This window comes from Narcine bancroftii, chromosome 7 (genome assembly GCF_036971445.1).
Source record: "Narcine bancroftii isolate sNarBan1 chromosome 7, sNarBan1.hap1, whole genome shotgun sequence".
In the NCBI taxonomy this organism is placed as follows: domain Eukaryota; kingdom Metazoa; phylum Chordata; class Chondrichthyes; order Torpediniformes; family Narcinidae; genus Narcine; species Narcine bancroftii.
The window spans coordinates 155,424,650-155,451,828 of record NC_091475.1 but is presented as its reverse complement, the minus strand read 5'-3'; the positions used below and the strand labels follow the sequence as shown (position 1 = coordinate 155,451,828).

The 27,179-nt window shown below is 42.2% G+C and overlaps 1 protein-coding gene across 1 annotated transcript in view; it reads right to left on the bottom strand.

Annotated features, from left to right (window-relative positions):
• LOC138739245 (NADP-dependent malic enzyme-like) overlaps nt 1-27,179 on the bottom strand; it is a 130,244-nt gene that overhangs the window by 21,946 nt on the left and 81,119 nt on the right. Inside the window, exons 5-7 of the mRNA XM_069890903.1 lie at nt 25,371-25,532; nt 18,055-18,158; nt 11,828-11,937 (exon numbers count right to left, since the gene is read on the bottom strand). Of these exons, the coding sequence (XP_069747004.1) occupies nt 11,828-11,937; nt 18,055-18,158; nt 25,371-25,532 (376 nt within the window). The remainder of the gene's footprint in view (nt 1-11,827; nt 11,938-18,054; nt 18,159-25,370; nt 25,533-27,179) is intronic.

The following is a 27,179-nucleotide window of genomic DNA, read 5'->3' as shown; positions in this document are numbered from 1 at the left end:
TCAGTAACCTGGAAGGAATGTGTATTGTGAAGGGCCATGTGACTTCTTCATCTGGAACCTGGTGGGAAAGTCGATTGAGGAGGGTAACTTGACCTCTCCATCTGGATCCTAGTTGGAAGTCATATCAATGCCAATCTAGGTTGTACTCCACTCCACCCCCCCCACCCCAATTAGAGCACACCTGACCACTGGCCCCATCTATCACCTAGTGATTATCTAGGCTGGACCCTCCAGCTTACTGTTCTATAAAGTCTACTATGTGCAGTAGTTCTTCCTCTCTGTTCTCCGGTCATGAGGTGAACATTGCTCCACTCCAGGATGCGAATTGTGACAATACTAGAGGAGTTGTTGGTAACAGAGATCGGGGCTGTTAGATAGCATCCGCACCTATGTTAGACAAGGAATGGTGGGCAGTATATTGTAATCCTTGTTTGTTACAAGTCCGAACACAGCTGGCCTTCGAATCATTCTATTCTAAATTATATAAATCAAAATCCCAAGGAGATATTAATAAAATAATTGATTATTTATCACAATGAGCTTTTCCAAATTTGGATTTGGCTGAGTAGATGGAATTAATGCTTCTTTTACTCAATGGAGATAGAGGAGGCATTGAACTCATTGCATGTTAATAGATCTCCTGGTGAGAATGGGTTTTCACAGGAATTTTATACAAAAATTAATTTGTATAATATACGGATTCATTAATGCCTCATTTTATTGAAATATTAAATCAAGCAGGTGGATCACATACTTTGCCGGATTCTTTCTCAACAGCAATAATAACGGTAATTCCCCCCCAAAAAAATATGGATCCATTGAAACCTTCTTCATATAGGCCGATTTCGTTGTTGAATACGGACTATAAAATAATAGCCAAAGCTCTGGCAAACAGATTGACAAAATTTTTGCCAAAATTGTTAAATAAAGACCAAACAAGATTTTTAAGAAAAGCCAATCAGCAGATAATGTAACAAGATTGCTCAGAATAATTTATTTGGTCCAGAAGAGGTGAATTAAATGTGGCAGTTGCCTTGGATGCAGAAAAGGCCTTTGATAGATTGGAGTTGGATTTTCTATTTAAAGTACTGGAGAAATTTGGACTAGGTCAAAATTTTATAAACTGGATTCAAGGCCTATATAATGAACCTCAGGTCAGAGTTGTGACAAATGGTCAATTATCTTCAACATTTGCATTATCCAGATCTATCTCTTGCTCGTTTCATATTGGCTATAAAATCTTTGGCAGAAATTATTTGAAGGGATCCACACATTAAGGGGTCAGGGTTGACCAAGATGAACATAAGATTAGTCTGTTCATAGATGATGTTTTAATATACCTGAGAAAACCAGAGACTTCTTTGCAGAAGATTATGGGAAGTTTATGGGAGGGTTTCTAGGTACAAAATAAATTGGGATAAGAGTGAGATTATGCCAGTAATTGATGGAGATTATACAAATTGTCAAATAAATACACAACTTAGATGGGTGAAGAATAGGATTAAGTATTTGGGGATAAAACAGATAATGACTTGAAAAATTTGTATAAAATGAATTACCTCTCCTTGCTTAAAAAAGTTGAGGAAGACTTAAATAAATGGATAACTCTTCCGTTAACTTTGATTGGAAGAGTTACCGTATATTTCGGCATACAAGTGGATCAGTATACAAGTAGACCTGTCTTTTCTGCCTCATTTTAAGGGTTTTATGGTATATCCAGCATACAAGTTGACCCCCATTTTCTTCCTGCCTGAGGTGCCACATTGAATGGCATATAAGTCGACTCCCCCACCCCCCCAGCAAAGTTTATGATGCCTGAGATGGACTGTTGACCAGCTTTTACGTCGACCCCCCATAGATCTGTTGGGAGTTAGCTTGAGCTGATTGCTATCATGGAGGGTCCATCGACACAACGCAGCTTACGACGAAAATATAAAGCGAGCTTTAAGTTGAAAGTGATAGAAATGTCCAAGAAAACTAACACTGGGCTGCTGCGAGAAAATTTGATGTCCATGAGAAGTTGGTAAGAAATTGGAGGAAGAAAGAAGAGACTTTATGAAAAATACCAGAAAGGCAATATCTTTGGCCAAAGTTGGAAAATCACCTTGCAGAATCAGTACATGAACAGAGGCAAAATTGCTACATAGTCACCTGAAGTGAAATAACATGTGCACTGCATTGAGCCAAGTCGCACCCAGATCTCATTGATAATTTTGAGACTACAGTTGGCTGGTGCAATCATTTCATGAACAGGAAAAATCTGGTATTACACAAAAAAACAAAAATTGCACAGATCCTACCAAAAGATCTTGATCATAATGTTGAAGTTTAATTTATTATACGAAACTGGCAGAAACACCAGTTTGCATTGGCAAATATTGGAAACATGGACGAAACCCCCCAATGAATTTCAACATGATGGGCAATAGAAAAATGGAATGGAAAGGTGTTAAGACTGTGCAAACCAGACATACAGACCACGAAAGGACCAGGTTTACAGTAGTGTTATCCTGGATGGCCATCAGGACAAAATTAAGACCCATGGTAATCTTCAAATGCAAAATTAAACTGAGAATGAAATTCCCTGAAGGTATTTTTGTACAATTTCATGAAAAAGGATGGATGGATGAAAATGGTGTAAAACTATAGATTGGCAATGCGTGGAACAGGCGGCCAAGGGGTTTATGCAAACAGAGATTGCTGGTATGAGATAAATTTCATACCCACTTAACTGAGAACACTAAAAATTGATTAGCACTACATAATACTTACATGGAGGTTATCCCAGGTGGTTTGACGTCTAAATTGCAACCTCTCAATGTCTGCTTGAACAAGCTATTCAAAGACCATGTGCATGAGGGATGGAATACATGGATGTCGAGTGCAGAAAAGTAGTTTACAAAAGGTGGGGCAATGCGTACTACATCACTTGATGTGGTGCGTAATGTCATGCTCAAGGAATGGGATAAAGTTAAAGTAGAGACTGTGATTAAAATCCTTTTAAAAATGCAGTATCTCTTGTGCAATTGATGGCATGGAAGATGATTTATTGTGGGACACTGACGATGAAGCTGAAACCAACTCATCAGATACAGACTGGGATCCATATAATGATTGTTTAAACAGTATGGATGTACTTGCCACCATCTTTGAGAGCGAGAGTGATTTTGAGGGGTTCTAAATGTGTAACTGTAAATACTGTAAACCTGAGGCGCCTGCAAGTTCACACCAAGACACAAGAGCAACTTGTCCGTGAACTACTCTTTGCAGACGATGCCGCTTTAGTTGCCCATTCAGAGCCAGCTCTTCAGCACTTGACGTCCTGTTTTGCGGAAACTGCCAAAATGTTTGGCCTGGAAGTCAGCCTGAAGAAAACTGAGGTCCTCCATCAGCCAACTCCCCACCATGACTACCAGCCCCACCACATCTCCGTCGGGCACACAAAACTCAAAACAGTCAACCAGTTTACCTATCTCGGCTGCACCATTTCATCGGATGCAAGGATCGACAACGAGATAGACAACAGACTCGCCAAGGCAAATAGCGCCTTTGAGAAAAGAGTCTGGAAAAGAGTCTGGAAAAACAACCAACTGAAAAACCTCACAAAGATTAGCGTATACAGAGCCGTTGTCATACCCACACTCCTGTTTGGCTCCGAATTATGGGTCCTCTACCGGCATCACCTACGGCTCCTAGAACACTTCCACCAGCGTGGGCTCTGCTCCATCCTCAACATTCATTGGAGCGACTTCATCACCAACATCGAAGTACTCGAGATGGCAGAGGCCGACAGCATCGAATCCACACTGCTGAAGATCCAACTGCGCTGGGTAGGTCACGTCTCCAGAATGGAGGACCATCGCCTTCCCAAGATCATGTTATATGGCGAGCTCTCCACTGGCCACTGAGACAGAGGTGCACCAAAGAAGAGGTACAAGGACTGCCTAAAGAAATCTCTTGGTGCCTGCCACATTGACCACCGCCAGTGGGCTGATATCGCCTCAAACCGTGCATCTTGGTGCCTCACAGTTCGGCGGGCAGCAACCTCCTTTGAAGAAGATTGCAGAGCCCACCTCACTGACAAAAGACAAAGGAGGAAAAACCCAACACCCAACCCCAACCAACCAATTTTCCCTTGCAACCGCTGCAACCGTGTCTGCCTGTCCTGCATCGGACTTGTCAGCCACAAACGAGCCTGCAGCTGACGTGGACATTACCCCTCCATTAATCTTCGTCCGCGAAGCCAAGCCAAAGAAGAAGTGTGTTGCTTTCAGGCAATGATAGGAATTTTGAAGGGTGTTAATTGTGTTGCTGTTTTCAATAAAAATCTCAATGAAAATCTGTTGCAGTCAGGTTTTTTTGGGTTTTTTTTCCCCCAAGGATCGACTTATACGCAAGATTAGTGTGGATTGGATTTTGCGCTGAATTTAAGGTCTCAAAAATATATCCGGCATACAAGTCGACTCCCATTTTTTTGAGAGTTCTTTTGGGTTTCACGATTCGACTTGCATACCGAAATACATGGTAATTATATTTAAATAAATATATTTCTGATATACAATACCTTTTTCAGACACTTCCAATACCATTACCACAGAAGTTTTTTCAGAATTTGAGTAAGTTAATTAGGAAGTTTCTTTAGAAAGGTAAGTTAGCCAGAGTCTCCAAGGAAAAATTAACTTGGAAATATAACATGGAGGGTTTGCAACTCCCAAATTTTAAACATTACTATTGGGTAGCCCAGATGAAAATTGTCACTTCCCTCTTTGACAGAAGGGACAAGCGTTCATGGGTGGAAATTGAACTGCATAAAGTTGGAGAGAGTTTACATCAGCAATGTATTCCCTACTTCAGTCAGGAACTCCTAAGTGGGAGTTATACAAATCAAAACAAAGATGGGAATCAGACTTGAATATTAGTATTGGTGATCAGAACTGGTCCGATTTATGTCAGGATTGCATTAATGTAAGATATAGATTGGTGCAATTTTTTGCATCAGCTATATCTTACCCCGCAGAAGTTGCATAAATTAAATTCTAATATATCTGATACATGTTTCAGATGTGGTGAAAAAACAGAAACCTTTTTACATTACACCTGGGCGAGCACTAAAGTGAAACCCTTTTGGGAAAATTTTAGAATTTTATTAAATCAAATTATTGGGAAACAATTAACACCAAGTCCAGGATTGCTTCTCTTAGGAAATATTGTGGACACAAAATCCAAAATGAAACTGTCCAAGCATCAATTAGAATTTCTTAAAATTGGACTGATGGTGACCAGGAAATGTACTGCGGTTACTTGGAAGTCTGATTCCCCTCTGGATATTGCCTGATGGAATGCGGAAATGCAGAGTTGTGTTCCCCTGGAGACAATTACTTGCAACTTAAGGAAGAAGTGCCATACTTGCAAAGTGCAGGGTTGAATATGTGGGGGCACCTATTCTGTTTGAGTTCTACATCCTGGTTCTTTTCCCTATCTAGAGATAGAAGTAAGAAAAGGAATTAGATCCTATGAACTGGATACCAGATCCCACCATTCCTTCCTTTTTCTTTCTTGTTTCTCTGTTCTTCTTTTCTCGTATATATCTTCTCTTTTGTTATTTTTTCTACTTTGGGGCTTTGTTTGGGGGAAGCGGGGATGGGACTGTTTGAAGATATGGACAACTTGTACCACTGATCTTTTATTTCAATTTATGTATTTAATTAATGGTTGTTTTTTGATGAATGTTGTTCCCGAAATGAAAATAAAGTATTCAAATAAAGGTCTGAACACAGTTGTTAAGTTCAATGTGACTGTGTTATACTGTGTTGGTATAAGTGTAAACAGTTGCGAGTATCAGTTGTGTCAAGTCCAATATGACTGATTAAACTCTGTATGAGTGCAAGCAGCTGCTAGTAATGGCAATGTGAAGTTCGATGTGACTGATTGTACTGTGTTTTGTGATTGAGAGTCCTAGCGTGTGTTATCCCTTATGCGATCCACTTGTGTGTTCAGCCAGTGCCCAGACTTGCTGCTCTTTGAACCCACCGAACTTCTCCCTTCCCATGCAACAATTGGTGCTGTGAGCAGGGTTCAAGGAGTCTTGGCTGGACACACGCACGATCATGATGTTTGAACTTGCTGTATATGTGGTTGTATAGGACTATCCCCAAAACTTAAAAATTTCACTGTAAAATTGAGGTCGAGATTTCCTGAGACTAAGAGGAGTTGTAGTAGGGCCCTTTGGCTTAATGGCATCTCTTCGGAGACACCAACGGGAAACTAGAGGAGAATTAGGCCAACAGGGTGCCCAGAAAGATAGGGAGATAAAATCCAACATTGTTCTTGTGCACTATGAGGGCAACACTGACTGCCTGTGCAAGTGACCAACCGAGAGAGGAAAGGCTTAGAGGCAGTTTGCAAGCTGATTAAAATGCAGCATCTGCAAGCAGCTCGCAGGTCTGGCTGGCAGCTCGACCCAGTCAAAGTGTGAACCATTGTCCAGCAGGGAGGGGCAGGGTTAATGCATGGTTGGGGGATGGGGTTGTGTGGATGGAGTTGTGTGGATGGATGGTGATGACCATGAGGAAACAGTCCTACTACACACATCCTACATCCTGGGTGCCCAAGCCTTTGCAAGCCCACCAGTGACCACGTGGGGTCCCAGACCAACCACAAGCCCCCTCCACGATTCTCCAGAATGGGGAATTAGCCGAAAATGGGGAAACCTCAAGTTGACATGCATAGATCACTGTGACATTACGGAGACCTGGCACTACACTGCCAAGGAGGTAACTGGACTGAGGAACTGATACCACCAGTGGTCAGGCAAACACCTAGCCATGTGACTACTATGGCTGTGGGATAAAGGGCCCCAAACATCTTCGTCTCTCATTGCAAAGCAAGCACTCTGGGCAGTCTCTCTGGTCAACAAACGATTAACAACACCTTACAGGTGCTGCCAGAAGGGGGTGGCACCACCATGGAAATAGGTGGAGACTGCAGTGTAGGTCAGGTTCCCTACCCTCTTAGAATGGGACCTACACATCAGGCCACAGTGCAACACCATTAGTGAAGGGACATGGGTTATTAGGGAGTGGGCATTGAATATGGACATCTGCAGGGGGGGTCCTGCAAGCACCACTTTCCTAAGAACATGACTGCAATTGGTGCCTTGGTAGGCTATTTAGTCACCACCACACTCCCTGACATTAGAGGGGTGGTCTTGCCCCTTATGGGACCAGTGGCCAGGAAAACCATCCAGGAAGCCATTCCACTCCTGGAGGGATTAGAGTACACCAGAGCCACTCAAGTTTGCAGGGCTGAAACAAGGTTCAGTGTTGACACCCTGCCGGTGACTCACAGAGACAGGTACCTAGCTCTAATGCGCACCAACATGGATCATGTCTGCATTCATGGGATCCCTATGTCTACCATGTAAACTGTCTGGAAATAGCATTGTGGGGGGAGGCCCCTAAAAGTTGAGCTTCTAATGCACTGGACAGTCTGACATTGACCAGCTTCCCCTCTGCTCCTCCCTTACCAGAGGTGGCCTCCGACTAATCTATCATGTTACCACACCACAAACTCACCAGATGTGAGTGTGTTCTCCCAACCACCCCCCCCCCACCCCCCCAATCAACAGGAGAAGGCTACCATTCCAGCTGTTCCTCTTCCAGCCTACGGATGATTGGTGCTGAGGGAGCCTATGAATACGCAAGCAGCGCCACCACAACAGACTACGGCACCTGAGTCACTGCTCCAGCACTCACAGATGAGGGTCTTCCACCTAGGCCATTTAACAACAGCAACAGGAGCTGCTTGTATCAAGCCTTTAATCAAAGTGTTTCGGTAATGACGGCATTCTTCCACTCCCTTCACCACTTAACCACCTCACTTCCAAAGATCCTTGCTGGAGTGGGTGCTTCTGGGAACTGGTTTCTTTTTCCCCTCCATACAATTTGGCACACAAACAGTCCTGACTCTCCCAGTGAGTCCACAAAAGGGGCACACCTTGTCCACAGCCCAGCAATGGCTGCTTCTTCAAGAATCACTGGTACGTCCTGATTGCGCCCCTGCCGGGCCGACCCTTGGCTTGCCATGGGATGGCACAGCGGTGGCCATCTGGGATGCACATCCCCAAACGATGGAGGAGCACCTGGATGAATGGCCACCATAGCAGAGATGCTGGCCAAAGAAAAGGCTGTGGTACTTTGGATTAAGGAGAAGCCAGATGACCTTGCACTATCTGCTCACAGACAAAGGTGGTAACACTGGTGTTGCTGGTGAGACGCACTGCACATACATCCCAGGAAAGTCAGTAAGACAATATATGAGAGTCAGTGACTAACAAAAAAAAACAAGCATACAGGGGGCCAGTTCCCACAGCACGACAGTCTCTGGGAGAACAACGACCCTTTTAGATTGTGTAGAGTTGGTAGGCTGTTATCATTGTCTGAATCAATACTTCACCCTTATATTGCGCCTATCTGTTTATCCACAAAGCACTTGCATTGTAACAATATAGTTACTTTTGTAACAATGCATAAAATTTTTTTGTAATGTTTTTACTTATTTCATGGTGAGTGGTGTGTCTTGGGGTGGAATGTGGTGTGGATTATGGAGGGTCATGTGACCTCTGGTACCTGATGGGAGTGTGGAATGTGGAAGACCATGTGACCTCTCCGTCTGGAACCTGATGGGAATGTAGATCGTGGAGGGTCACATGATCTCTCTGTCTGAATCCTCATCGAAAGTTACATCACCTGCCAATCAAGGTTGTACTCTGCCCACCCATTGGTGCGCACCTGACCATTGGCCCCGATGTAATATTGTAATCCTTGATTGTTATAAGTCTGTTCACAGTTGCTAGTATTGGTGGTGTTAAGTCCAATGTAACTGATTGAAATGTGTTTGTAAGCAGTTGCTATTATCAGTTGTGTTAAGCCAAATGTGTCTGATTATACTGTGTTTTATGACTGAGAGTACTGGTGTGTGTTAACCCTTTAGTGTGTTTCAATAAAGATCCTTCCTATGTTCAACCTGGGTCCAGGCTCACTGCAGATTTTTATGTTTTACTTCGTTGCTCTTTGAATCCACCAAATATTTCCCTTCCCACACAACATCACCCAACCTCGGTGGAAAACGCCTGCTTCCATTTACACTGTCTATATCCCTCATCGTTTTCTATTCCTTTATCAAATTTCTCCTCATTCTTCTGCACACCAGGGAACAAAAACCTAACCTGTTTAACCTTACCCTGTAACTCAGTTCCTAAAGTCAGAGCAACACCCTAATATTCTCTGCACTCTTTCTATCTTATTGACATCTTAATTAGGTGACCAAAATGCACACAATATTCCAAATTTGGCTTCAACTATTTTTTATATAACTTCACCATAACATCCCAACTCCGATACTCAAGACTTTGATTATGCCAGAGGCTCTCTTTATGACCCTATCTACCTGTGACGCCACTTTTAGGGAATTCTGTATTCCCAGGTCCCTTTGTTCTTCTGCACTCCTCAGTGCTCTACCATTTACTGAGCACGTCCTATCTTGGTTTCTCCCTCTGAAATGCAAAATCTCACATTTGTCTGAATTAAATTCTTCCTGGCATTTTGCAGCCCAGTTTTCCAGCTGGAACAGATTCCTCTGAAAGCTTTGAAAACCTTTCTGACTGTCCACAACACCTTCAATCTTTGTGTCATCCGCAAACTTGCTGATCCAATTTACCACATTGTAATCTATATCAATGATAACAATAGTGGAAAGCATTGAAGTTCTTAAGCAAAACCAAATTAAGTCCTTTGCAATGTTCAGAGAAAATGAAAAGATGACAGGGTGGGGAAAGATGCCAAATTCCTAAAACATTTCCATAATATACATTCCATCCTTGCTTAATTTGTTTAGTTAGCGATGTTGAAAGAAGTTTCCCTTCCCCCAATCACTTGAAATAATGAGTCATCCTGTTTTGTCATGATCAGGACTTCCTGAACAAACTACATTCTCTTGGACCAAATTCAACAGACATCAATTAACATGAGAACTGGACAGGGTGGACAAACATCTGGTTTTAGGCCAGACAGTCCACCTTTTGAACCCTCTGTCTGGTGCCACCTCGAGCCGGATGTTAATTTGTCCTCCATTTGTGGGTGTAGGGCATTCACCCCCAAATGGAAGACAAATTAAGTGGCAGAAAGGGCACTTAAATGCGGCATGCGCGGCCAAGTTTCTTCTCGACTCATGCATAGGTGATGAGGGGGAATTAACAGGTAGGTGAGGCTGTGATTTCAAAGGTCCATCCTGCTCACACAACCCAGTAATCTCACCTAGGTCCCAAGAGGGCTATCCGGGGGCTGCAATTTGAAAGTGCCTATTGACTAATAATCTATTCCCAATGGCTAATTTGAATTTTGCAATGCCTTCTTGGCTGCAGACATTGTGGCTTCCTTTCCCATGAAGAATCGAAGAGGTGAGGTGAGAGTGACTATCGTCGACATCGAGACAGCATTGAACAAGCGTGGCATCAAGCAGCTCTGGTAAAATGAGCACAGAGAAGAAAACGCTTCCTTCCCACCGCATCCAATGATTGCAGATCACTCAATTTCATTTGTAACTACCAGCAAAACTTAGAAAGCATTCAGGCACAAGCTGATGATGTGCAGGTAACATTCATAATCACGAAAGTTTTAGGCTTTGAAAATATCGAATGAAAGAGCCTAACCACTTCTCATTGATATTCAATTGCTGTTCCCAACTACTAACAAATCAGGGGTTCACTATTGACCAGAAACTGAACTGGGACAGCAACATAACTATTGTGTCTGCAAAAGCAAGCCATTGATTGGATATCCTGCAGTAACTGGGTGACTGCAGACCCCAGAAACTGATGGGAAACTCTACAAATAACTGGATATGCAGCTCCTAGAATATTCAAGTTTAGCACCATCCAGGACAAAACAGCCCTCTGAATGGCACTCTCACCCCTTGCCCTAAAAAATTAAGCCCCTTCACTTCTGTTTTACTCTAACAGCAGTGTGTCCTATCTACAAAATGCAGCTATTTCAACAATCTGCACATATCCTCTCCCATCAAGAAGGACAAGGAAAGCAGGAGAATGGGAACACACCACCTGCAGGTGACTACCCCGCCCCCCCACCCCCCCAGCATGGAAATTTACCTCAATTCCTTCATCATTGCTGGGTCTAAAGCTTGGAATTCCTAACCAACAGCACAAGAAAAATTGTAGATGTTCAAACTATTGACTCACCAGTACACCAGCTGAAGATTAAATAGGGTTGCAGCAGGGTTCCCTTCTGTCATTTAAGAGAAGGTTGGATGTGTACATGGAGGTGAGGGGGTTGGAGGAATATTGGCGGAGAGTCAGAAGATTGAGCTAGTGGATTTGTTCTAGTGAACCGGTGCGGACTCGAAAGGCTGACATGGCCTGTTTCCGCTCTATAAATGGTTATATGGATGGATAATAAATGCTGTGCTTACCAGTAACATCCACAACTTGATCAATAAATAGATTTAAAAACCACAACATAGGTTTGAATGCAAGAGCCTGAATTCATGGATTTTTTTCCCCCATTTCGGAATACCCAACAAGTATTACTGAGCTTGGTTATAGATCAGCTAAAACCTTCGGGATGTCATGTTTTCGAGTATAATGTCCTATTTTAACCCGGTGTTATCTTCTGATCACAGCAAATCAAATTTATAAGTTACAGGAAAAGGACACGAACAACAAATATGAAAGTTCATAATAAATAATAGAACCCAATGGTTGCAAACATCAGTTGTGAAAAAAAATTAACTAAAATCACCCTTTACTGCCTACCTTGGATATCATCATTGAAAGTGAGATACTTGTTCCGATATTTGTTCAGAAGGCGAAAAGCATTGGAGTTTGCAAAGTCTTCAAATTGAATGAGACAGTTCATTCCGTATCTTAAATAGAATGAAATATATTAATAAACTATACATAAATTAAATAAAACCAATTGATAAGAAAACATCACATGTACCTGAGACACGACACCAGATGCAAGCTCTCTTTTCGGCCTCTGGTAACTTAGTGCTATTATTTGATAGCTCTTGTACAAATGCTCAGCATTTCATCCACAATTCTCTGGCAATGTGATGGTGAACTGATCACTGAATTTGTCTTTCAAAGTCCTGCCCTGGGATATGTTGCTGCCTCAACTTTGTATTTTTGATTCATTATGATTTTTTTTCCTTTTTTTCTATTTTCAAAACTAAATCGAATCCAACTCCTACTGCTTTAGTAATGAGCTTCTCTCTTTCTCTGGTGTTGCCTGAAAGCACTCCCAAGGCAATTTTTGGATTCTGCAACGATGAAGACCGATTATGAAATTGGCAAGATGCCACAGTATATTTAGGAAATGGTAAATAAGTAGCCAAATCTTGCAAGTAGAGGGAAACATCATTTAAGACAGCGAATGGGAAATCATTCAAGCAGCTGTCTTGGTTTGTTTTTTGGGAGCCTGAGTACTATTTGAGCTGCATTAACCTGGCTTATTGAGGGCATTTTATCACACTAACTTATAATTTTCTTGATGGTAGAAGCAGTACATGGAGTCAGGAATAATCATCCATCACAAGTACATAGCTTTTGATTTCTCTGCAACCCATAACAAGTCTGCTTAATTTAAGCTTCTGATCATGACAGATCCAAAACTATATTGAATGTGATTTAGTGTTGGCAATTTCTGGATGATATATGGGAGATAACCTGTGTGGCATTTGAATGTTACTTACCAATAAGCAAATCTTATGGTTTCCCATCTTGCAACATGAAAGCAGGCTGAGATGGATTACATCATTTTTTATATTTATATAGATACATTTTTGAAGGAGATAGATTGTGGGGGTAGTGTAGGTCACAAACAAACACAAACACTTCACAAAATAGATCTCATTTAAAATGCAAGAGCTTTGCTCAAACCAGACTGTCTGGGCCTAGTGCCTTTGTAGAGACAATGAAAACTGCCTTGTTAGGGGTTTTCATAAGGAGGTGCAAATAGAAGAACCCCAGCTCAAGAAACTTCACAAATAGGTATTAGACATGCTGTGGAGTAATGGATTATTGTTTTGAAAGCAACAGATGAACAGATTCAGAAGTTTGGGTCCGATTCTGCAATCTGTCTGGTTGCAGTTTGCTGTTCGAAGAAGGTCAGGTGGTTTAGAGAGAGAGAGAGAGCAAGAACTGGTTTCTGTAGTCATGGCAAGCTGGCAGCTTGTTGAAAGCCCATTTTGAAGACAGATTGTGAGTTCTGAGTTCAGCCTGTTCAAAACCCTTGTGGTCCATACAAGAGGAAATGGCTGGCTAGAGTGTTTCACCTGAAATAAGGGAAACAAAAGGAAATCTGTGGAGACTTGCAGAAGAGGTTATCATTTGGAAAACACTGATGGGGCAAGTTTCTTCGGCAAGACACTGAAGTGACTGATAGAAGTAAATCAGTGCGTGTGTGTCCAACAAGCAACGACAATAAACCAACAAGAACCTTCCTAAGCGGTAACTATTTAAGCACTAGAGCTTGGTGAAATTTCATAAATGTTAAATTCTGTGCACAGTATAAGAATTGCCTGATGCTGGTGAACTTGGAGGAGTGAGAAGTGAGATTGGACTGTGAATCAAAGAATTTTTCTGAACTTATACATACATTACATGCACGTGCACTTAGAATTAGAAGGGGGTTAAGTTAAATTAACAGTAATAAGTTAGTTTGTTTCTGTTTTTGTGTTTTAAAGAAAATTAAAAATAACTTTTGTTTAAGTAACCATTTGTCTCGGTGAATTTCTATTGCTGCTGGGTTTTGGAATCCTCTGGGCCCGTAATTTCATGGTCGATGAGTTGTGACAGCAATTGAAAATTATAATCATAAATAATTTTCAAATTCAGATTTTAGATTTATTGTCAGAGTACATACATGATGTCACATACAACCCTGAGATTCTTTTTCCTGTGGACATGGCTGAATTATCACTAATTGAGGTGCAAAAAATAAACTGTACACAGCATAAAACATGTAAACAAATAAAGAACTGGAAACAGATAATGAATGTAAACAAATTGACTGATTTTCTTTTTGTTCTTTCTGTATTGCACAATCAGGTGCACAGGTACGAGTCCTTAAATGAGTCTCTGATTGAGTTTGTTGTTGAGGAGTCTGATGGTGGAGGAGTAGCAGCTGTTTCTGAGCCTCGTGGAGCTTCTGCTCGCCGACAGTAGTGCTCTCTGTAGATATGCTCAATTGTGGGGAAGGGTTTTACCTGTGACGTCTTGGGCTGTGTCCACTACTATTTGGAGGCTTTATAATCAGGGGTATTGGTGTTTCCATACCAGAACATGATGCAGCCGGTCAGCACACTTTCTACCACACTTCTGTAGAAATTTGCGAGGGTTTATAATGTCATACCAAACCTCTGCAAACTCCGGAGGAAGTAGAGGCGGTGATATGCTTTCTTCATGATCTCATTAATGTGTTGGGTTCAGGAAAGATCCTCGAAGATAGTGACTCATAAGAACTTAAATTTGCTTACCCTCTCCACCTCTGATCCCCCAATGATCACTGGATTGCATACCTCTGGCTCTCCTTTCCTAGTCAACAATCTGCTCCTTAGTTTTGGAGACACTGAGTGCAAGGTTGTTGATGGGCACCATTCAGCCAAGTTTTCAACCTCCATCCTGTAAGCTGACTCATATCTTTCTTTATACAACCCACTACTGTGATATTATCGGCAATTTGTACTGAGCCACACAGTCGTAGGTGTAAAGTGAGTAGAGCAGGGGGCTAAGAACATAGCCCTGTGATGCTCCGGTACTGATAGAGATTGTGGAGGGGAAGTTCTTACCAATCTTCACTGATTATGGTCTGGAGGTGAGGAAATCCATGATCCAATTACACAGTGGAGTGTTAACTTATAGGTCTTGGAGTTTGCCGATCAGTTTTGAGGTGATGGTGGTGTTAAATGCTGAACTATAGTCGATAAAGAGCATCCTGATATATGCATCTTTGCTGTCCAGGTATTCTAGGGCTTTCTGCAAAGCCAGTGAGATGGCATCCACCATAGACTTGTTACTATGATAGATGAACTGGAATGTATCCATGTTTTTGGTCAGACAAGAACTGATAAGCTTCATCACCAGCATTTCCTTGTCACTTTAACGCAGAGTTCAGGGAGTGGAGACACAGAACTCCCAAAAGGTCCATCCACATTTGGTGAACAATAGGGATGGAAAATTAAACAGGAAAAGGAGGCCAAAAGAACATTCCTGTCCTTAACAATAGAGTGCCAATATGAGTGCAAGAAATGAGTATGAAGTGTTTGTAATCACTTGTAATCACTTTGTAATCTCTTTGTACACACTTTCAGCCAAATGAACCATGAACTAAATGTCTCCATCTTCTCCTGAAGTGTCCACTATCACAGAGCTCGATCTTCAGTTCAATTTCAAAAGGTTTCTGAGTACACAGTTTGGACTAAAACTTATGAGTCAATTAACATCCTGCCTGAAGTGTTGGCCCTTTGTCCAAATCTAGGCTTTGGATCTGTCTGGAAATGTTGAATTTTTTCTTAATGTGACCTGTCAGGAGAAAACCTTCTGAATCTGGCTTCATGAATCTACTCAAATCATCACCAAATTGATCTGTGGCTCTGCACAGGATTTAAATGACCTATTAATGGATCAGACTGTGGTTTTATTTAAAAATTCTGTGATTGCTGGGCCAACACTTAAAATGGCAGTACCTATGATCGGCAGCAGCTTCAAGGGATTGCAGTCTCCAGGGAAGCAGAGGACTGGTGCAGGGCACTAGAAAATCGTGAGACCACCCCTTGTCTGAGAAGGAGAAGCAGAGGAGATGACCCTCAGGATGGTGGAACAGTGAGAGATTCTGCAGCTGAAGAACACACAGACAATGGGCTGTTGGCAACTCAAAGCAAGGAACCTCTGCAGGTTGTGGGCTGCTGGCAACTGCGGTCAAAGGATTCACACCAGGCAGCGGGCAGTTGGAGACTGGCTGAAGGGGTACCAGGTATTGAAACCCGGAAGTGAGAGTGTGCCAAGGGTGCTGAAGGCTTCTTGTTCATGTCAGAGGTTTGGATCTGGAGCTTAGGCTGCTGATGGTTTCGACTGTGTGAAGCTGTGGGGGCTCCAGCAGCGCTGACGGCAAATCTACAGGCACGGTGACTCTGGGGACTCCCTTTTGCTTATCTTTCTCTGACTGTAAGAGGCGCTTCAGGTAATCTCTGCCCACGGTGAATCTGTCTACCTTATGGCATACAAAAGGAAATTCCGTATGATATTGCACTGTCTTTATTACATGACAAAAAGGAATCCTGAATGAAAAACCAAATGATGAAACAGGTAAAGGTATCTCAATGCTTCAGGTAGTTCTGATGCATCTCTGCAAAGCTGCCCTTGGGCTGAGATGACTAGTTTCCAAATATCATATCAAGCTTCCTTTGTGCAAGTTCCAAACAGGCTTGTTTCCCTGGATTCTGAGTACAATTTTGTTCAACTTCCTTGAACCACACCATCAAACATGGTTCACAACAAGAATTCAGTTTTTTTTTCCTGGCCAAATTTAATCCAACACTATAATGAAATTTGAGATTCGAACGTTGGGAGGAAAACACATTTAGCAACAAAAAACAGATTATTGATGAGAAAGTGCCATATGATTATTCAGTTGGCAACAATTTAAAAATAATCAATTTGGTGATGATTTCAGTAGATTAATGATGGAGTCAGAAGGCTTTCTCCCAACAGGACATATTGAGAAAATTTTCCACATTTCCAGACAGATGCAAAGCATGGATTGAGACAAAGGACCAATACTTTAGTACAAACTGAGAAACTTCTTAAAATGACCTAAACTGAACAAAAGATCGATTTCTGTGATGGTGGACACTTCAGGAGAAGACAGACAGATAATTCATTGTACATTTGGCTGAAAGTAATTACAAACACTTTCTTGTACTTATATTGGGGAAGTATTGAAGATGTTGTTGAGGACAGGAACATTTTTTTTGGCCTCCTTCTCCATCTCCACTGTTCACCAAATGTGGTAGGATAGTAGAGCTTTGATGTGGTAATTCATTGCTTACCGATGCACATAGCTATGTGTTGTATCTTCTATAGGCTCATATGCCATTAAAAAATTAGATGCCAATGCGACAGTAGTTATTAGAAGGACAAGGCCAAGAAGATCATCTTGACCTTCTCAAAGTAGCAAAGGTGTAATCATTCAATAAAGCCCTTCTGTCAGCTTGGTCAGTAGTTACATTTATCAGTGAATTCACTCCATGCCTATTCTTCATGCTTCTTCCCAATACAGTAAAACCCCCTGTATCCGACACCTATGGATATTGGTTGATGCTGGATAAGTGAATCTGCCAGTTGCTTGAGATTATGTGTGGCATGACTGGGCAAACTAGCCGCTAGGGGACACCAATTTTAAAATTTTGTATTTCCCACAATTTGTTTTGTCACTTGCTTGAGGCTGCCGATTGCTTGAATTCCGGAAAACGGGGATTTTACTGCAGTATTCAAATTGACTCGTCAGTTGAGAGTTGACAGCAAGTGGTGATCCACAGGAGATTTCCTTTCTCAACCAGATGCCGCAATATTTCAAGGAATTCTGAGGCAATATTACAAACCCTAGGGATCATTCCTCCTGACTGGATAACCACCACCTACCATCTCTGGTCAGTTTGTCCTGCTAATGGAACAAAATCTACTCGGGGGAGAAGGTTGCTAGAGGAGAATGGGACATGATACAAATTTTTGAGTATAACAATGTTACTATCATTTAATAGGCCTGAAAGGCAGCTATCCCAATTAGGCACAAATTCCCAGGTACTTTGCAGGAAGACTTTATCAAATCAACTTGAGTGAATTTGCCTTTGCTTTGTCTGCATTGTCACTATTGCACAGCTCAATGCTGACTGGCCTATCCAGTTTTAAACAGGCACATTCATTTGATGATCTATCACACACAATTTTCTCCAAGGAAATAAGAGATTACAACATCCTACCTGTCTGTGACTGCTTGCATAAACTCATCAATCAGTTCATCATAGACCTGCCCACGAATACGCTTGTGTTTCAAACCAATATAAAGTGGGTCGTTGAGGAGTGCCTGGGAAAGATAAATTTTGCCATAACACATCATTTTATCCGAACATTAAAGAAGAAGATGTTAAGCAATTTCATGCCTTGAGTCCTTCTATATTTTTTATTGAATTACTGTTACTTCCAAAGTACAGTTTTTGTCTCACTGTGAAAACTGGGCCAGAGCTTTTCTCCAAAAGTTCCCTAAATCATACATGCTTCAATGTATTTAAACCACTTGACAATATTCTTCAAAAAAAAATCACCAACATATTACAAATCGTGCTCTTGCATAATCCAAAGTGGTGGAGTTTTCCCAGAATGCAGCAAGCTCATCTCCAGCACAAAAAATTCTCAATGACCATCACACAACGAATTGTGCATTATGTTGGACACTATCCCTCATCCACTTCCCATCTGCACAATCTCCCTTTGATGATACCATATGAAAGCAAGGTGTCAGTTTCTGCAATGCATGCCAACTTTCGAACATCAAGTTGCAGACCAAGCCAAAATATCTTCCAATTGAAAATTAGATAAGCTAAAGCTTAAAAATTACTAACTCCCACTGGCATTGTGGTCATGCTGACAATGTTTGTCAATGTTCAGTAAAGACCAATTCCTAACTGGTGTTGCCACAGGATGAACAGATTCAGCACTGGTGAGAGGAATGCAGGAACGTGTTTCACTGATACGAGAAGGACATGGCAAATTCAAGGAAAGGTCTCCTAGCACCAAGAGTGATCAATGTGTGGAAATATCCATTCAGTTGGGCTAGAGGCAAATAATTTATAATTATAGTAGAGATAGAGAAAACAGAAAGCATGTTTGCTGTGCAACAAGCCACAAAAACGTTCAGTGTGGCAGCCATGAGCTCCAGGCTGGAACTTTGTAGCAACAACACTTTATTATTTCAGTTTATAAATCCCATTTGTTAAACACTTGCCTCTCATTTCTTGAGTGGTTCATGGATTCACGGTGCTGCATTGGATGAAAAGCCATTGACCTGAAACTATGTATCTCCGCCTGACTTGCTCATTATTGACAAAAATCATTGCTTGCATCAAACTTATCAATCACCACAAATCTTAAATTAGTATGGGGGAGGGGGGTGTCCCTTTTGATATTCATTCTACATTCTTTTCTATTGAAGTCAAGACACATTTATCACAGTTGCAGTAATGTTCCCTTCATTTTTGTCCCATTTTTCTCTGCTGGTTCTGCATGGCCACTTTCCTTTTTACATATTTTTTTCTGAATCTTGAAATACTTAGCACTGCCTCTTCAGTGAACACATCTGGCAGTATCACATAGAAACTCTCATTATCCCACATGCTGAAAATTGCAGCTAATTAGTCTTTGAACAAAAATCCACTGCTCTGGAGAATACAGGTTCCATTGGTGGAATCTGTTCCATATTGGTATTCTGTGGCTATCTAATGCTCTTTGAAAATAATACTGTGCTGCAAAAATCTTAAATTCATATCCAGTCTTCACACCTCCTCCCCTGCAAGGATTCTATTCCTTTCTCCCAATTCCTGACCTCCTTCTTGCACAAACATGGATTCCCCTCCACCACCATCCACTCACCCCAACCCACATCACCTCCATTTCCAGTTCATCTGCCCTTGCCCCCTCTGCTCCCAGATATTAAAAAAGGATTCCCTTTGCCCTCAATTACCACCCTACTAACCTCTGCATCAGCTTATCTCCTGTAATTTCTGCCACCTACAACATGATCCCACCAACAGACCCATCTTCCCATCTCCTCTCCTTTCTGCCTTCTGTAGGGATCGCACCTCCCCGACTCCCTTGTCCATATCTTTTCCTTTGGCACCTTTCCCTGTGACGACAGGAAGTGCCACACCTGTGCCCACACCTCTTCCCCTGCCAACATTCGGGGCCCCAGATTTTTCAAGTGAAGCAGCACTTCACTTGTGTATTCATGGATGTTATCTACTGCATCTAGTGCTCCCACTGTGGCCCTCTCTGCATCAGAGAGACTGGACACAGACTGGGGAAATCACTTCGCTGTGCACCTTCACTCTGTCCACATTAGTAATAGGAATCTCCCAGTGGCTAACCACTTCAATTCTGTGCCCCACTCCCATGCTGATTATGTCTGTCCATGGCCTCATACTGTCCCACCAAGAGGACCAGTAAATTGGAGAAGCAATACTTAATTTTCCAGCTGGGTGGCATTAACATTGACTTTTCCAGTTTCTGCTCATCTATTCTCTATTCTCCCTCCCTTCCCTCCAGCTCTCCATCCTCTTCTATCTTCATTCACAGAGCCACCCCAGAGCCTAACAGCCTGAATACATCTGAGATTATATGATCTTGAAAGGTCAAGCAGGCTCGGGCCTGGTCAGTACTTGGAGGGGAAACCGTCTCGGAACACCAGGTACCGTAGGTTTCTGTGAGGGGCACTGGACAAAGTGGCGACTCTCTGTCTAACTTAGGATAGACAAAAGTTAAAGAATTTCATGTATGTTACATTCCAAAAGTAGTATTATGTTACAATAATGGAACTATTACCTCCTCCCCTGCTTGATAGTTCCCCCCCCCCCCATTATGCACCTATTATCTCCTGCCTTTGGAACTGTTCTCCTCCCCCTGCCCCTTCCCCTCTACCATTATGTTTGGGCACCTGCCTACACTTTATCATACCTTGATACTATTGTTTCTAAGTTTTCTGCTATTTCTTCTTTTATGATAGATTCTTATACCTTCCTCACTACTGATGTCAGGCTAACTGGTCTGTAATTGCCTGTTTTCTCTCACCCTCCCTTCTTAAAAAGTGGCACAACATTAGCCACCCTCCATTCCACAGGTACCTCTCAAGTCTATCGAACATTGGAAAGTGTTGACCAATGTGTTCACAATTTCAAGAGCAACCTCCCTGAGCACCCTGGGATTCAGTCCATCAGGCCCTAGGGACATCAGCCTTCAGTCCATTCAATTTACTCCAAGATCACATGCTTCCGAATCTGGATTTCCATCAATTCCTCCATAATCATTGGAATTTCTATCAATTCCTTTGATACCACAGGACTTCTACCCCTATCTGACCTTTACCTGCATTTTTCCTGGTGAAGACAGATCCAAAGTATCTGTTAAACTTGTCAGCCATTTCCTTGCTTCCTGTAATAATTTCACCCGTTTCTGTTTTTAAGGGCCCAATTTTGGTCCTAACAAATTTTTTCTGTTTTACATACCTAAAGAAGCTTTTACTATCCCTTTTATATTATTGGGTAGTTTACCCTTGTACCTCATTTTTTCTTCCCGTATAGCTTTCTTAGTTATCTTCTGATGCTCTTTGAAGGTTTTCCAATCCTCTAGCTTCCCACTCCTCTTTGCTATATTATACTTCCTCTCCTTAGTTTAATACTGTTCTTGACTTCCTTTGTCAGCCACGGTTGCCCTTTGCTTGCCTTAGAACTGTCCTTACTTTTTGGAATGAACTGGTCCTTTACCTTCTGAAAAATGCCCAGAAATACCTGCCATTCTCGTTCCACTGTTCTCCTAGCCAGAATATCCTTCCATTGTACTTTGGCGAGCTCCTCCCTCATGGCTGCATAATCTCCTTTATTCAATTGTAATACCGATACTTCCGACTTTCTTTCCTTCACCATTTCAAATGCAAATTAAAACATCATATTATGGTCACTATTACCTACTGGCTCCCCTACTTCAAGGTCCCTTATCAAATCCACATTGTTACACAACTCCAAATCCAGAATCGTCTTTCCCCCGGCGGGGTTCATCATGAACTGCTCTAAGAATGTATCCCAGAGACATTCTATAAACTTACTTTCTTGCAGTCCCGCATCAACTAGATTTTCCCAGTCTACTTGCATGTTGAAATCCCCCATAACAACTGTATTATTACCATTCCGACATGCCAATCTTAACTCCTGATTTATTCTGCCTCCTATATATGAGCTACTGTTTGGGGGCCTGTACATGACTTCCATTATGGTCCTCCTGTCCTTGCAATTTTTCCAACTCTATCCAAACGGACTATACTCCACCTACTTTTGTGTCGCTCCTTTCAAGGGACTGAAAATCATTCCTCACGAACAGAGCCGCCCCACCCCCTCAACCCACCTGTCTGTCATTTCGATAGGACATATACCCTGGAATATTAATTTCCCAATCCTGGCCCTCCTGCAGCCATGTCTCCGTTATTCCTAGAACATCATACCCTCCAATATGCAGTTGAGCCTCAAGCTTATCCATTTTATTTCTTATACTCTTTAAGCATTCATGTATAATACCTTTAATCTGTTACTCACCACATCCCTCACCTTGTTACCTGATGCACTTGGCCATACTTTCCGATCTCTTTCTGCTTCTTCTGCCCTTTTAATTTCACTGCCAATCTGAACTTTTCCTATTTTCTCTTTCCTATCCATTGCCATATCACTACAGTTCCCATCCCCTAGCCAAATTAGTTTAAACCATACCCAACAGCTCTATTAAACCTGCCCACCAGGATATTGGCCCCTTTTGGGTTCAGGTGTAACCCATCCTTCTTGTAGAGGTCATGACTCCCCCAGAAGAGATCCCGATGGTCTAAAAATCTGAAACCTTGCCCTTCTGCTCCAGCCCCTCAGCCACACATTCATCCATCTGATCCTTCCACTTTTACACCACTTGCACTCGGCACAGGTAGCAATCCAGAGATCAAGACCCTAGAAGTTCTGTCTCTTAGCTTCCATCCTAACTCATTGTAATCCCTATTTAGGACCTCCTCCCCTTTTTTAAATCTATGTCATTGGTACCCACATGTACTAAGTCATCAGGCTGTTTACCCTCCTCTCATAATACTCTGGACCCAATTTGAGAAATCTCGCACCCTGGCACCTGGGAGGCAACACACCATGCGGGTATATCTATTAGGCTCACAGAATCCTTGACTGCACCCCTAATGATGGAGTCCCCTATAACCACTGCATTCCTCTTCCTTCCCTTCTTCACTACAGTGACAGGCTCAGTGCCAGTGACCTGGTCACTGTGGCCATCCTCTTTCAGGTCATTCCCCTCAACAACATCCAAATCAATATACCTGTTGCTGAGAGGACTGGCCTCAGGGGTGCTCTCCACTATCCTGGCATTTTTCTTCCCTCCCTGACAGTTTCCCACTTACCGACACCTTAGTCCAGGGGTAACTACCTCCCCGTATGTCCTATCAATTACTTCTTCACTCTCCCTAATGAGCCGCAGGTGATCAAGCTGCAACACCATCTCCCCTAATTTGGTCCTTAAGGAGCTGTATCCCGGTGCACCCAGTGCAGGAGTGACCACTGGAGAGGGTGAAAGAACCAATCAACTACCTCCTCACTCTCTCTAACAAGCTGAAGATCATTAAGCTGCAGTTCCAGTTCTCCAACTCAGTCTTCAATGAACTGCAATTTGGTGCACCTGGTGCAGATGTGCCCATTGGGATGGGTGGAAGTCACCTATGGTCCCTATATCTGACACCCAGAACAGAGCACTAACTATATTAAGAAAGGCAAATTATACAGCTTACCTTTCTCCTTGCCTGCTTTTGCTGAAGCCTGTTGAGCCAAAGCCTGGAAGTCCCAAGTCCCACTCCGCTGCGCCACTCACTCACTGGGCCACTCCTCACTGGCCACTCCTTGTCCCTCCCCTCCTTTTATTGGTCCCTTACCAATTAAACCTGACCGGTAAATAAGCTTGTTGCTTAGCCAATGCACCTCCTCATCACCCGATATTGACTTGGGAATGAATGGATGGCATGCAGAAGTTCGAAGTTGTATTCCACTTGAGAAAATTACTTATAATTTAAGAGATAAATAGCATATATTTTGGAAAATATGGTGCCCATATTTACAAAGTGAGGGTATTAATATTTAAATGAATCTTGAAAACTCCTTTTCTCTTATAGGTCTCCACATGTATTTGGATTGAATTTGAAATATTGTAAACATTTATTTTGTGGTTTTATATTTTAAAGAAAGTATATTAAAGAAATGTTTTTTTTTGTACTCATTCTTGCTTTTAACAGCTCTAGTTGTGTGGAGCTGCACTGCTCTATCCACCTTGCTGGTCCAAGTCTCAGATCATCCAAACCTTTCTCACTCTTTCATGACCCACAATTTTGTAATTCAGAATTTGATCTTGTATATTTCATCTTCCTTTCCTCATTTTGTAGAATCAGGCACCCTCAGTTTCTCTCTAGGTCCTTTCAGGTGGCCCAAACCCCCACCCCGTGTAAAGCCGCAGATTAACCCCCCCCACCCCACCCCGCAGCTAAATACCTACTTATCTGAATGTACCCAGAGCACCTCTGAGGTGCTGATGCCAACCCTCCCCGGGGAGGGATAATTGGCAGAGCACAGGACTGTGGCTGCTTAGGGGAGAGGGCTAGTGATCCATTAGCTAGTGACCCAATCCCCGCTGCCTGACAGCCCCCCGGCCCATTGGGGAGGGGAGGTTGGCGGAGGCCGTTGGGGCAGGGGAGGTCTGGGGAGGCTGTTGGAGCAGGGGTTGCCGGCGTCGGGGACAGCCAGTGTGGGTTATGATAGCCCTGCTGGCCGCTCTAGCACCTCAGGGTGCTTCCGTTTTTGGGGAAACTCTCTGCAGCTCAAAACATGGCATAGTAATGGCAGTGTTCCCTACCCATAATCCCCCTCACAGCTAGAACTGTTATGGGAAACACAGAGCGGTTCCGCCTGCATGGGGGATTATGGGTTGGGAAGACTGCCATTGCTATGCTGCATATTTATGATGCGTGGCGCTGTGGCAAACCCCACCTCCATCAAATCTGGAGGGCGCTATGAGGCACCTCTGGATATGAATGGGACGCTGGAGCAGCCTTTTCAGGCTGCTGTCTGAAAGATGAGTACTTAGTTTTCAATCCGCTCCTGTTGCTGGCCTCAAGGCGGAGGGTTCACCTGAAATGGCCTTCCGTGTCTCAGTCTCTGTCCACGTCTCAGTCTCTGTCCACATCTCAGTCCACGTCTCAATCTCCTTCTTTGACACTTTTCACAGAATAAACTTTTACTTCTGGTTATCTTGTACATGTCAGCATTTTGCTCATCTGTATTGATCCTGACTGTAAAAACTCTGCTTGATTTGTGGTTATCCAATCCAAAAAGAACATTAGATTTTGAAAAGTTGATTTAAAAAAAACATTTTAATGGTACTAACAAGCCAGAGAACCAAGTTTTATTCTTTGAACATTTAAAAAGGAAGAAATTAAAGTGCATACCTCATTGTCTGTACCAACATCCAGAAGCACAGGGAGGCAATGCTGTGGGTTCACACCTCCACAGGCTGTGTAGAGAGCTAGTTTTCCCACTGGAATTCCCATTCCATAGCTTCCAAGATCTCCAAGACCAAGAATGCGTTCACCATCTGTTACAACAATAGCCTGAAAAAAATGGGGGAAATGAAGGAAAGCTTTCAGTCCAACAAAAGCTTGGCTTGATCTCCATGAATAACATTTGCTTGCTAGCAGATAAATAATAGCCATTATTTTAACAACTGCTGTGTAATATTTTAATGCTCTACAATCAAAGGATTTCACAACACAATGTGATTATGATACGAAGTGAAGACTATTCTGCTTATTGATCAAGTAACAAATGTTTGGCAAAGACGACATTAAGGAATAACCTTTGATTTATGATTCTTTGGATGTTTTGTTGAAAAAAGAATCAGTATCGGAATAATCTCAAATACACTGTATTTAGTAATTACTGATACAAGAATAAATACTGCAGCTAACCTGCATTCAAGGTTCTACCATAACAGGTATTAGCTGCAAATCACATTGGATACAAGGCACAAAAACAAACTATGTGTCCCAAATAGTTCATATTTGATACTCGGCACACTTCCTCTACTAAATTCTCATCTCAATTTATCTGCTTAACCCTGTAACCCTTCACTGCTTATCCAGCCTCCCCTTGAGCATGGTCATATTGTTTATTCCAACCATTCTCTCAGAGAGTTCCACATTTTCACAACTCTTTTGGGAAAGATGTTTCTTCAGAATTCCACGCTTCCCCGCAAGACTGAATTGGATAAGAAGCACTTTATTTTCCATTTGAAACAACTGAATAGCGAGAGTAGGCCCATACAACTTTAATAATAATGAAAACACAGAAATTCTGGAGGAACTCATCAGTTCTCGCAGCATCCATTGGAGGTAAAGATATATAACTGATGTTTTGAGTCTGAGCCCTTTCTCAACATGCGAGTAAAACGCAGGCAGGCACCTGAATTAAAAGGCTGAGGAGAAGGGAATTCTGGGCAAGGGGAAGAGCATAGACCAACAGACAAAAGGTATTAATTGGATAGGGATGGGGCACAGGAGAGGAAAAGTGAAAATTAATTGAGGGGGTTGTTTTTGGGTCTGTGGAAGCAGAGCTGGGAAAATGAAGCAGAGAGAATAGGGAGAGAGGAGAGACAAAGCTAAAGGAAAGGAGATATAGGGAAAGATTACGTGTGCTATCCATAAATTTCCACTTATTAATTTTCATGAATTAATTTTAATATGGAAAGCAGTCTGAAAATAATGTCCTAGAATCAATTAAATTAAAAGCAAACGACGAATTGAACAGCTAAACAGACCTGCTTATAATACAAAACAGGAAAACTTTCTTAGCTGCCCAAAAGTTGAGGCTAAACTCAACAAATTTAACAAAGACCACTATTGTCTTTTCTGAACTGCCTGACACAATCCAACACCAAATGGGTTTATACACCTGGCCAAAAAGATCTAAATTATATCTATGATCTAAATTATATCTATGATCTAAATTAAGAAAAGAAGGAATTGCACTAAGTTTTCCTGATCTAACAGAATCAGAAAATTTGTAACTTTTTTTAAAGCTTCTGAGAAGCTGAGAGAGCAGCAATTAAATTATGTCTGTCCAAGTGGAATAGCTACAAAACCAGAACAGCATTCAGAGCATTAAACTAACATGGCAAAGTCTCAGATTCTTTCTGTTCCACCCCTTGCAGAATGATGTTTTCACTATGAGTAAAGTGAAAGTGAATTAGAAAATCCAGT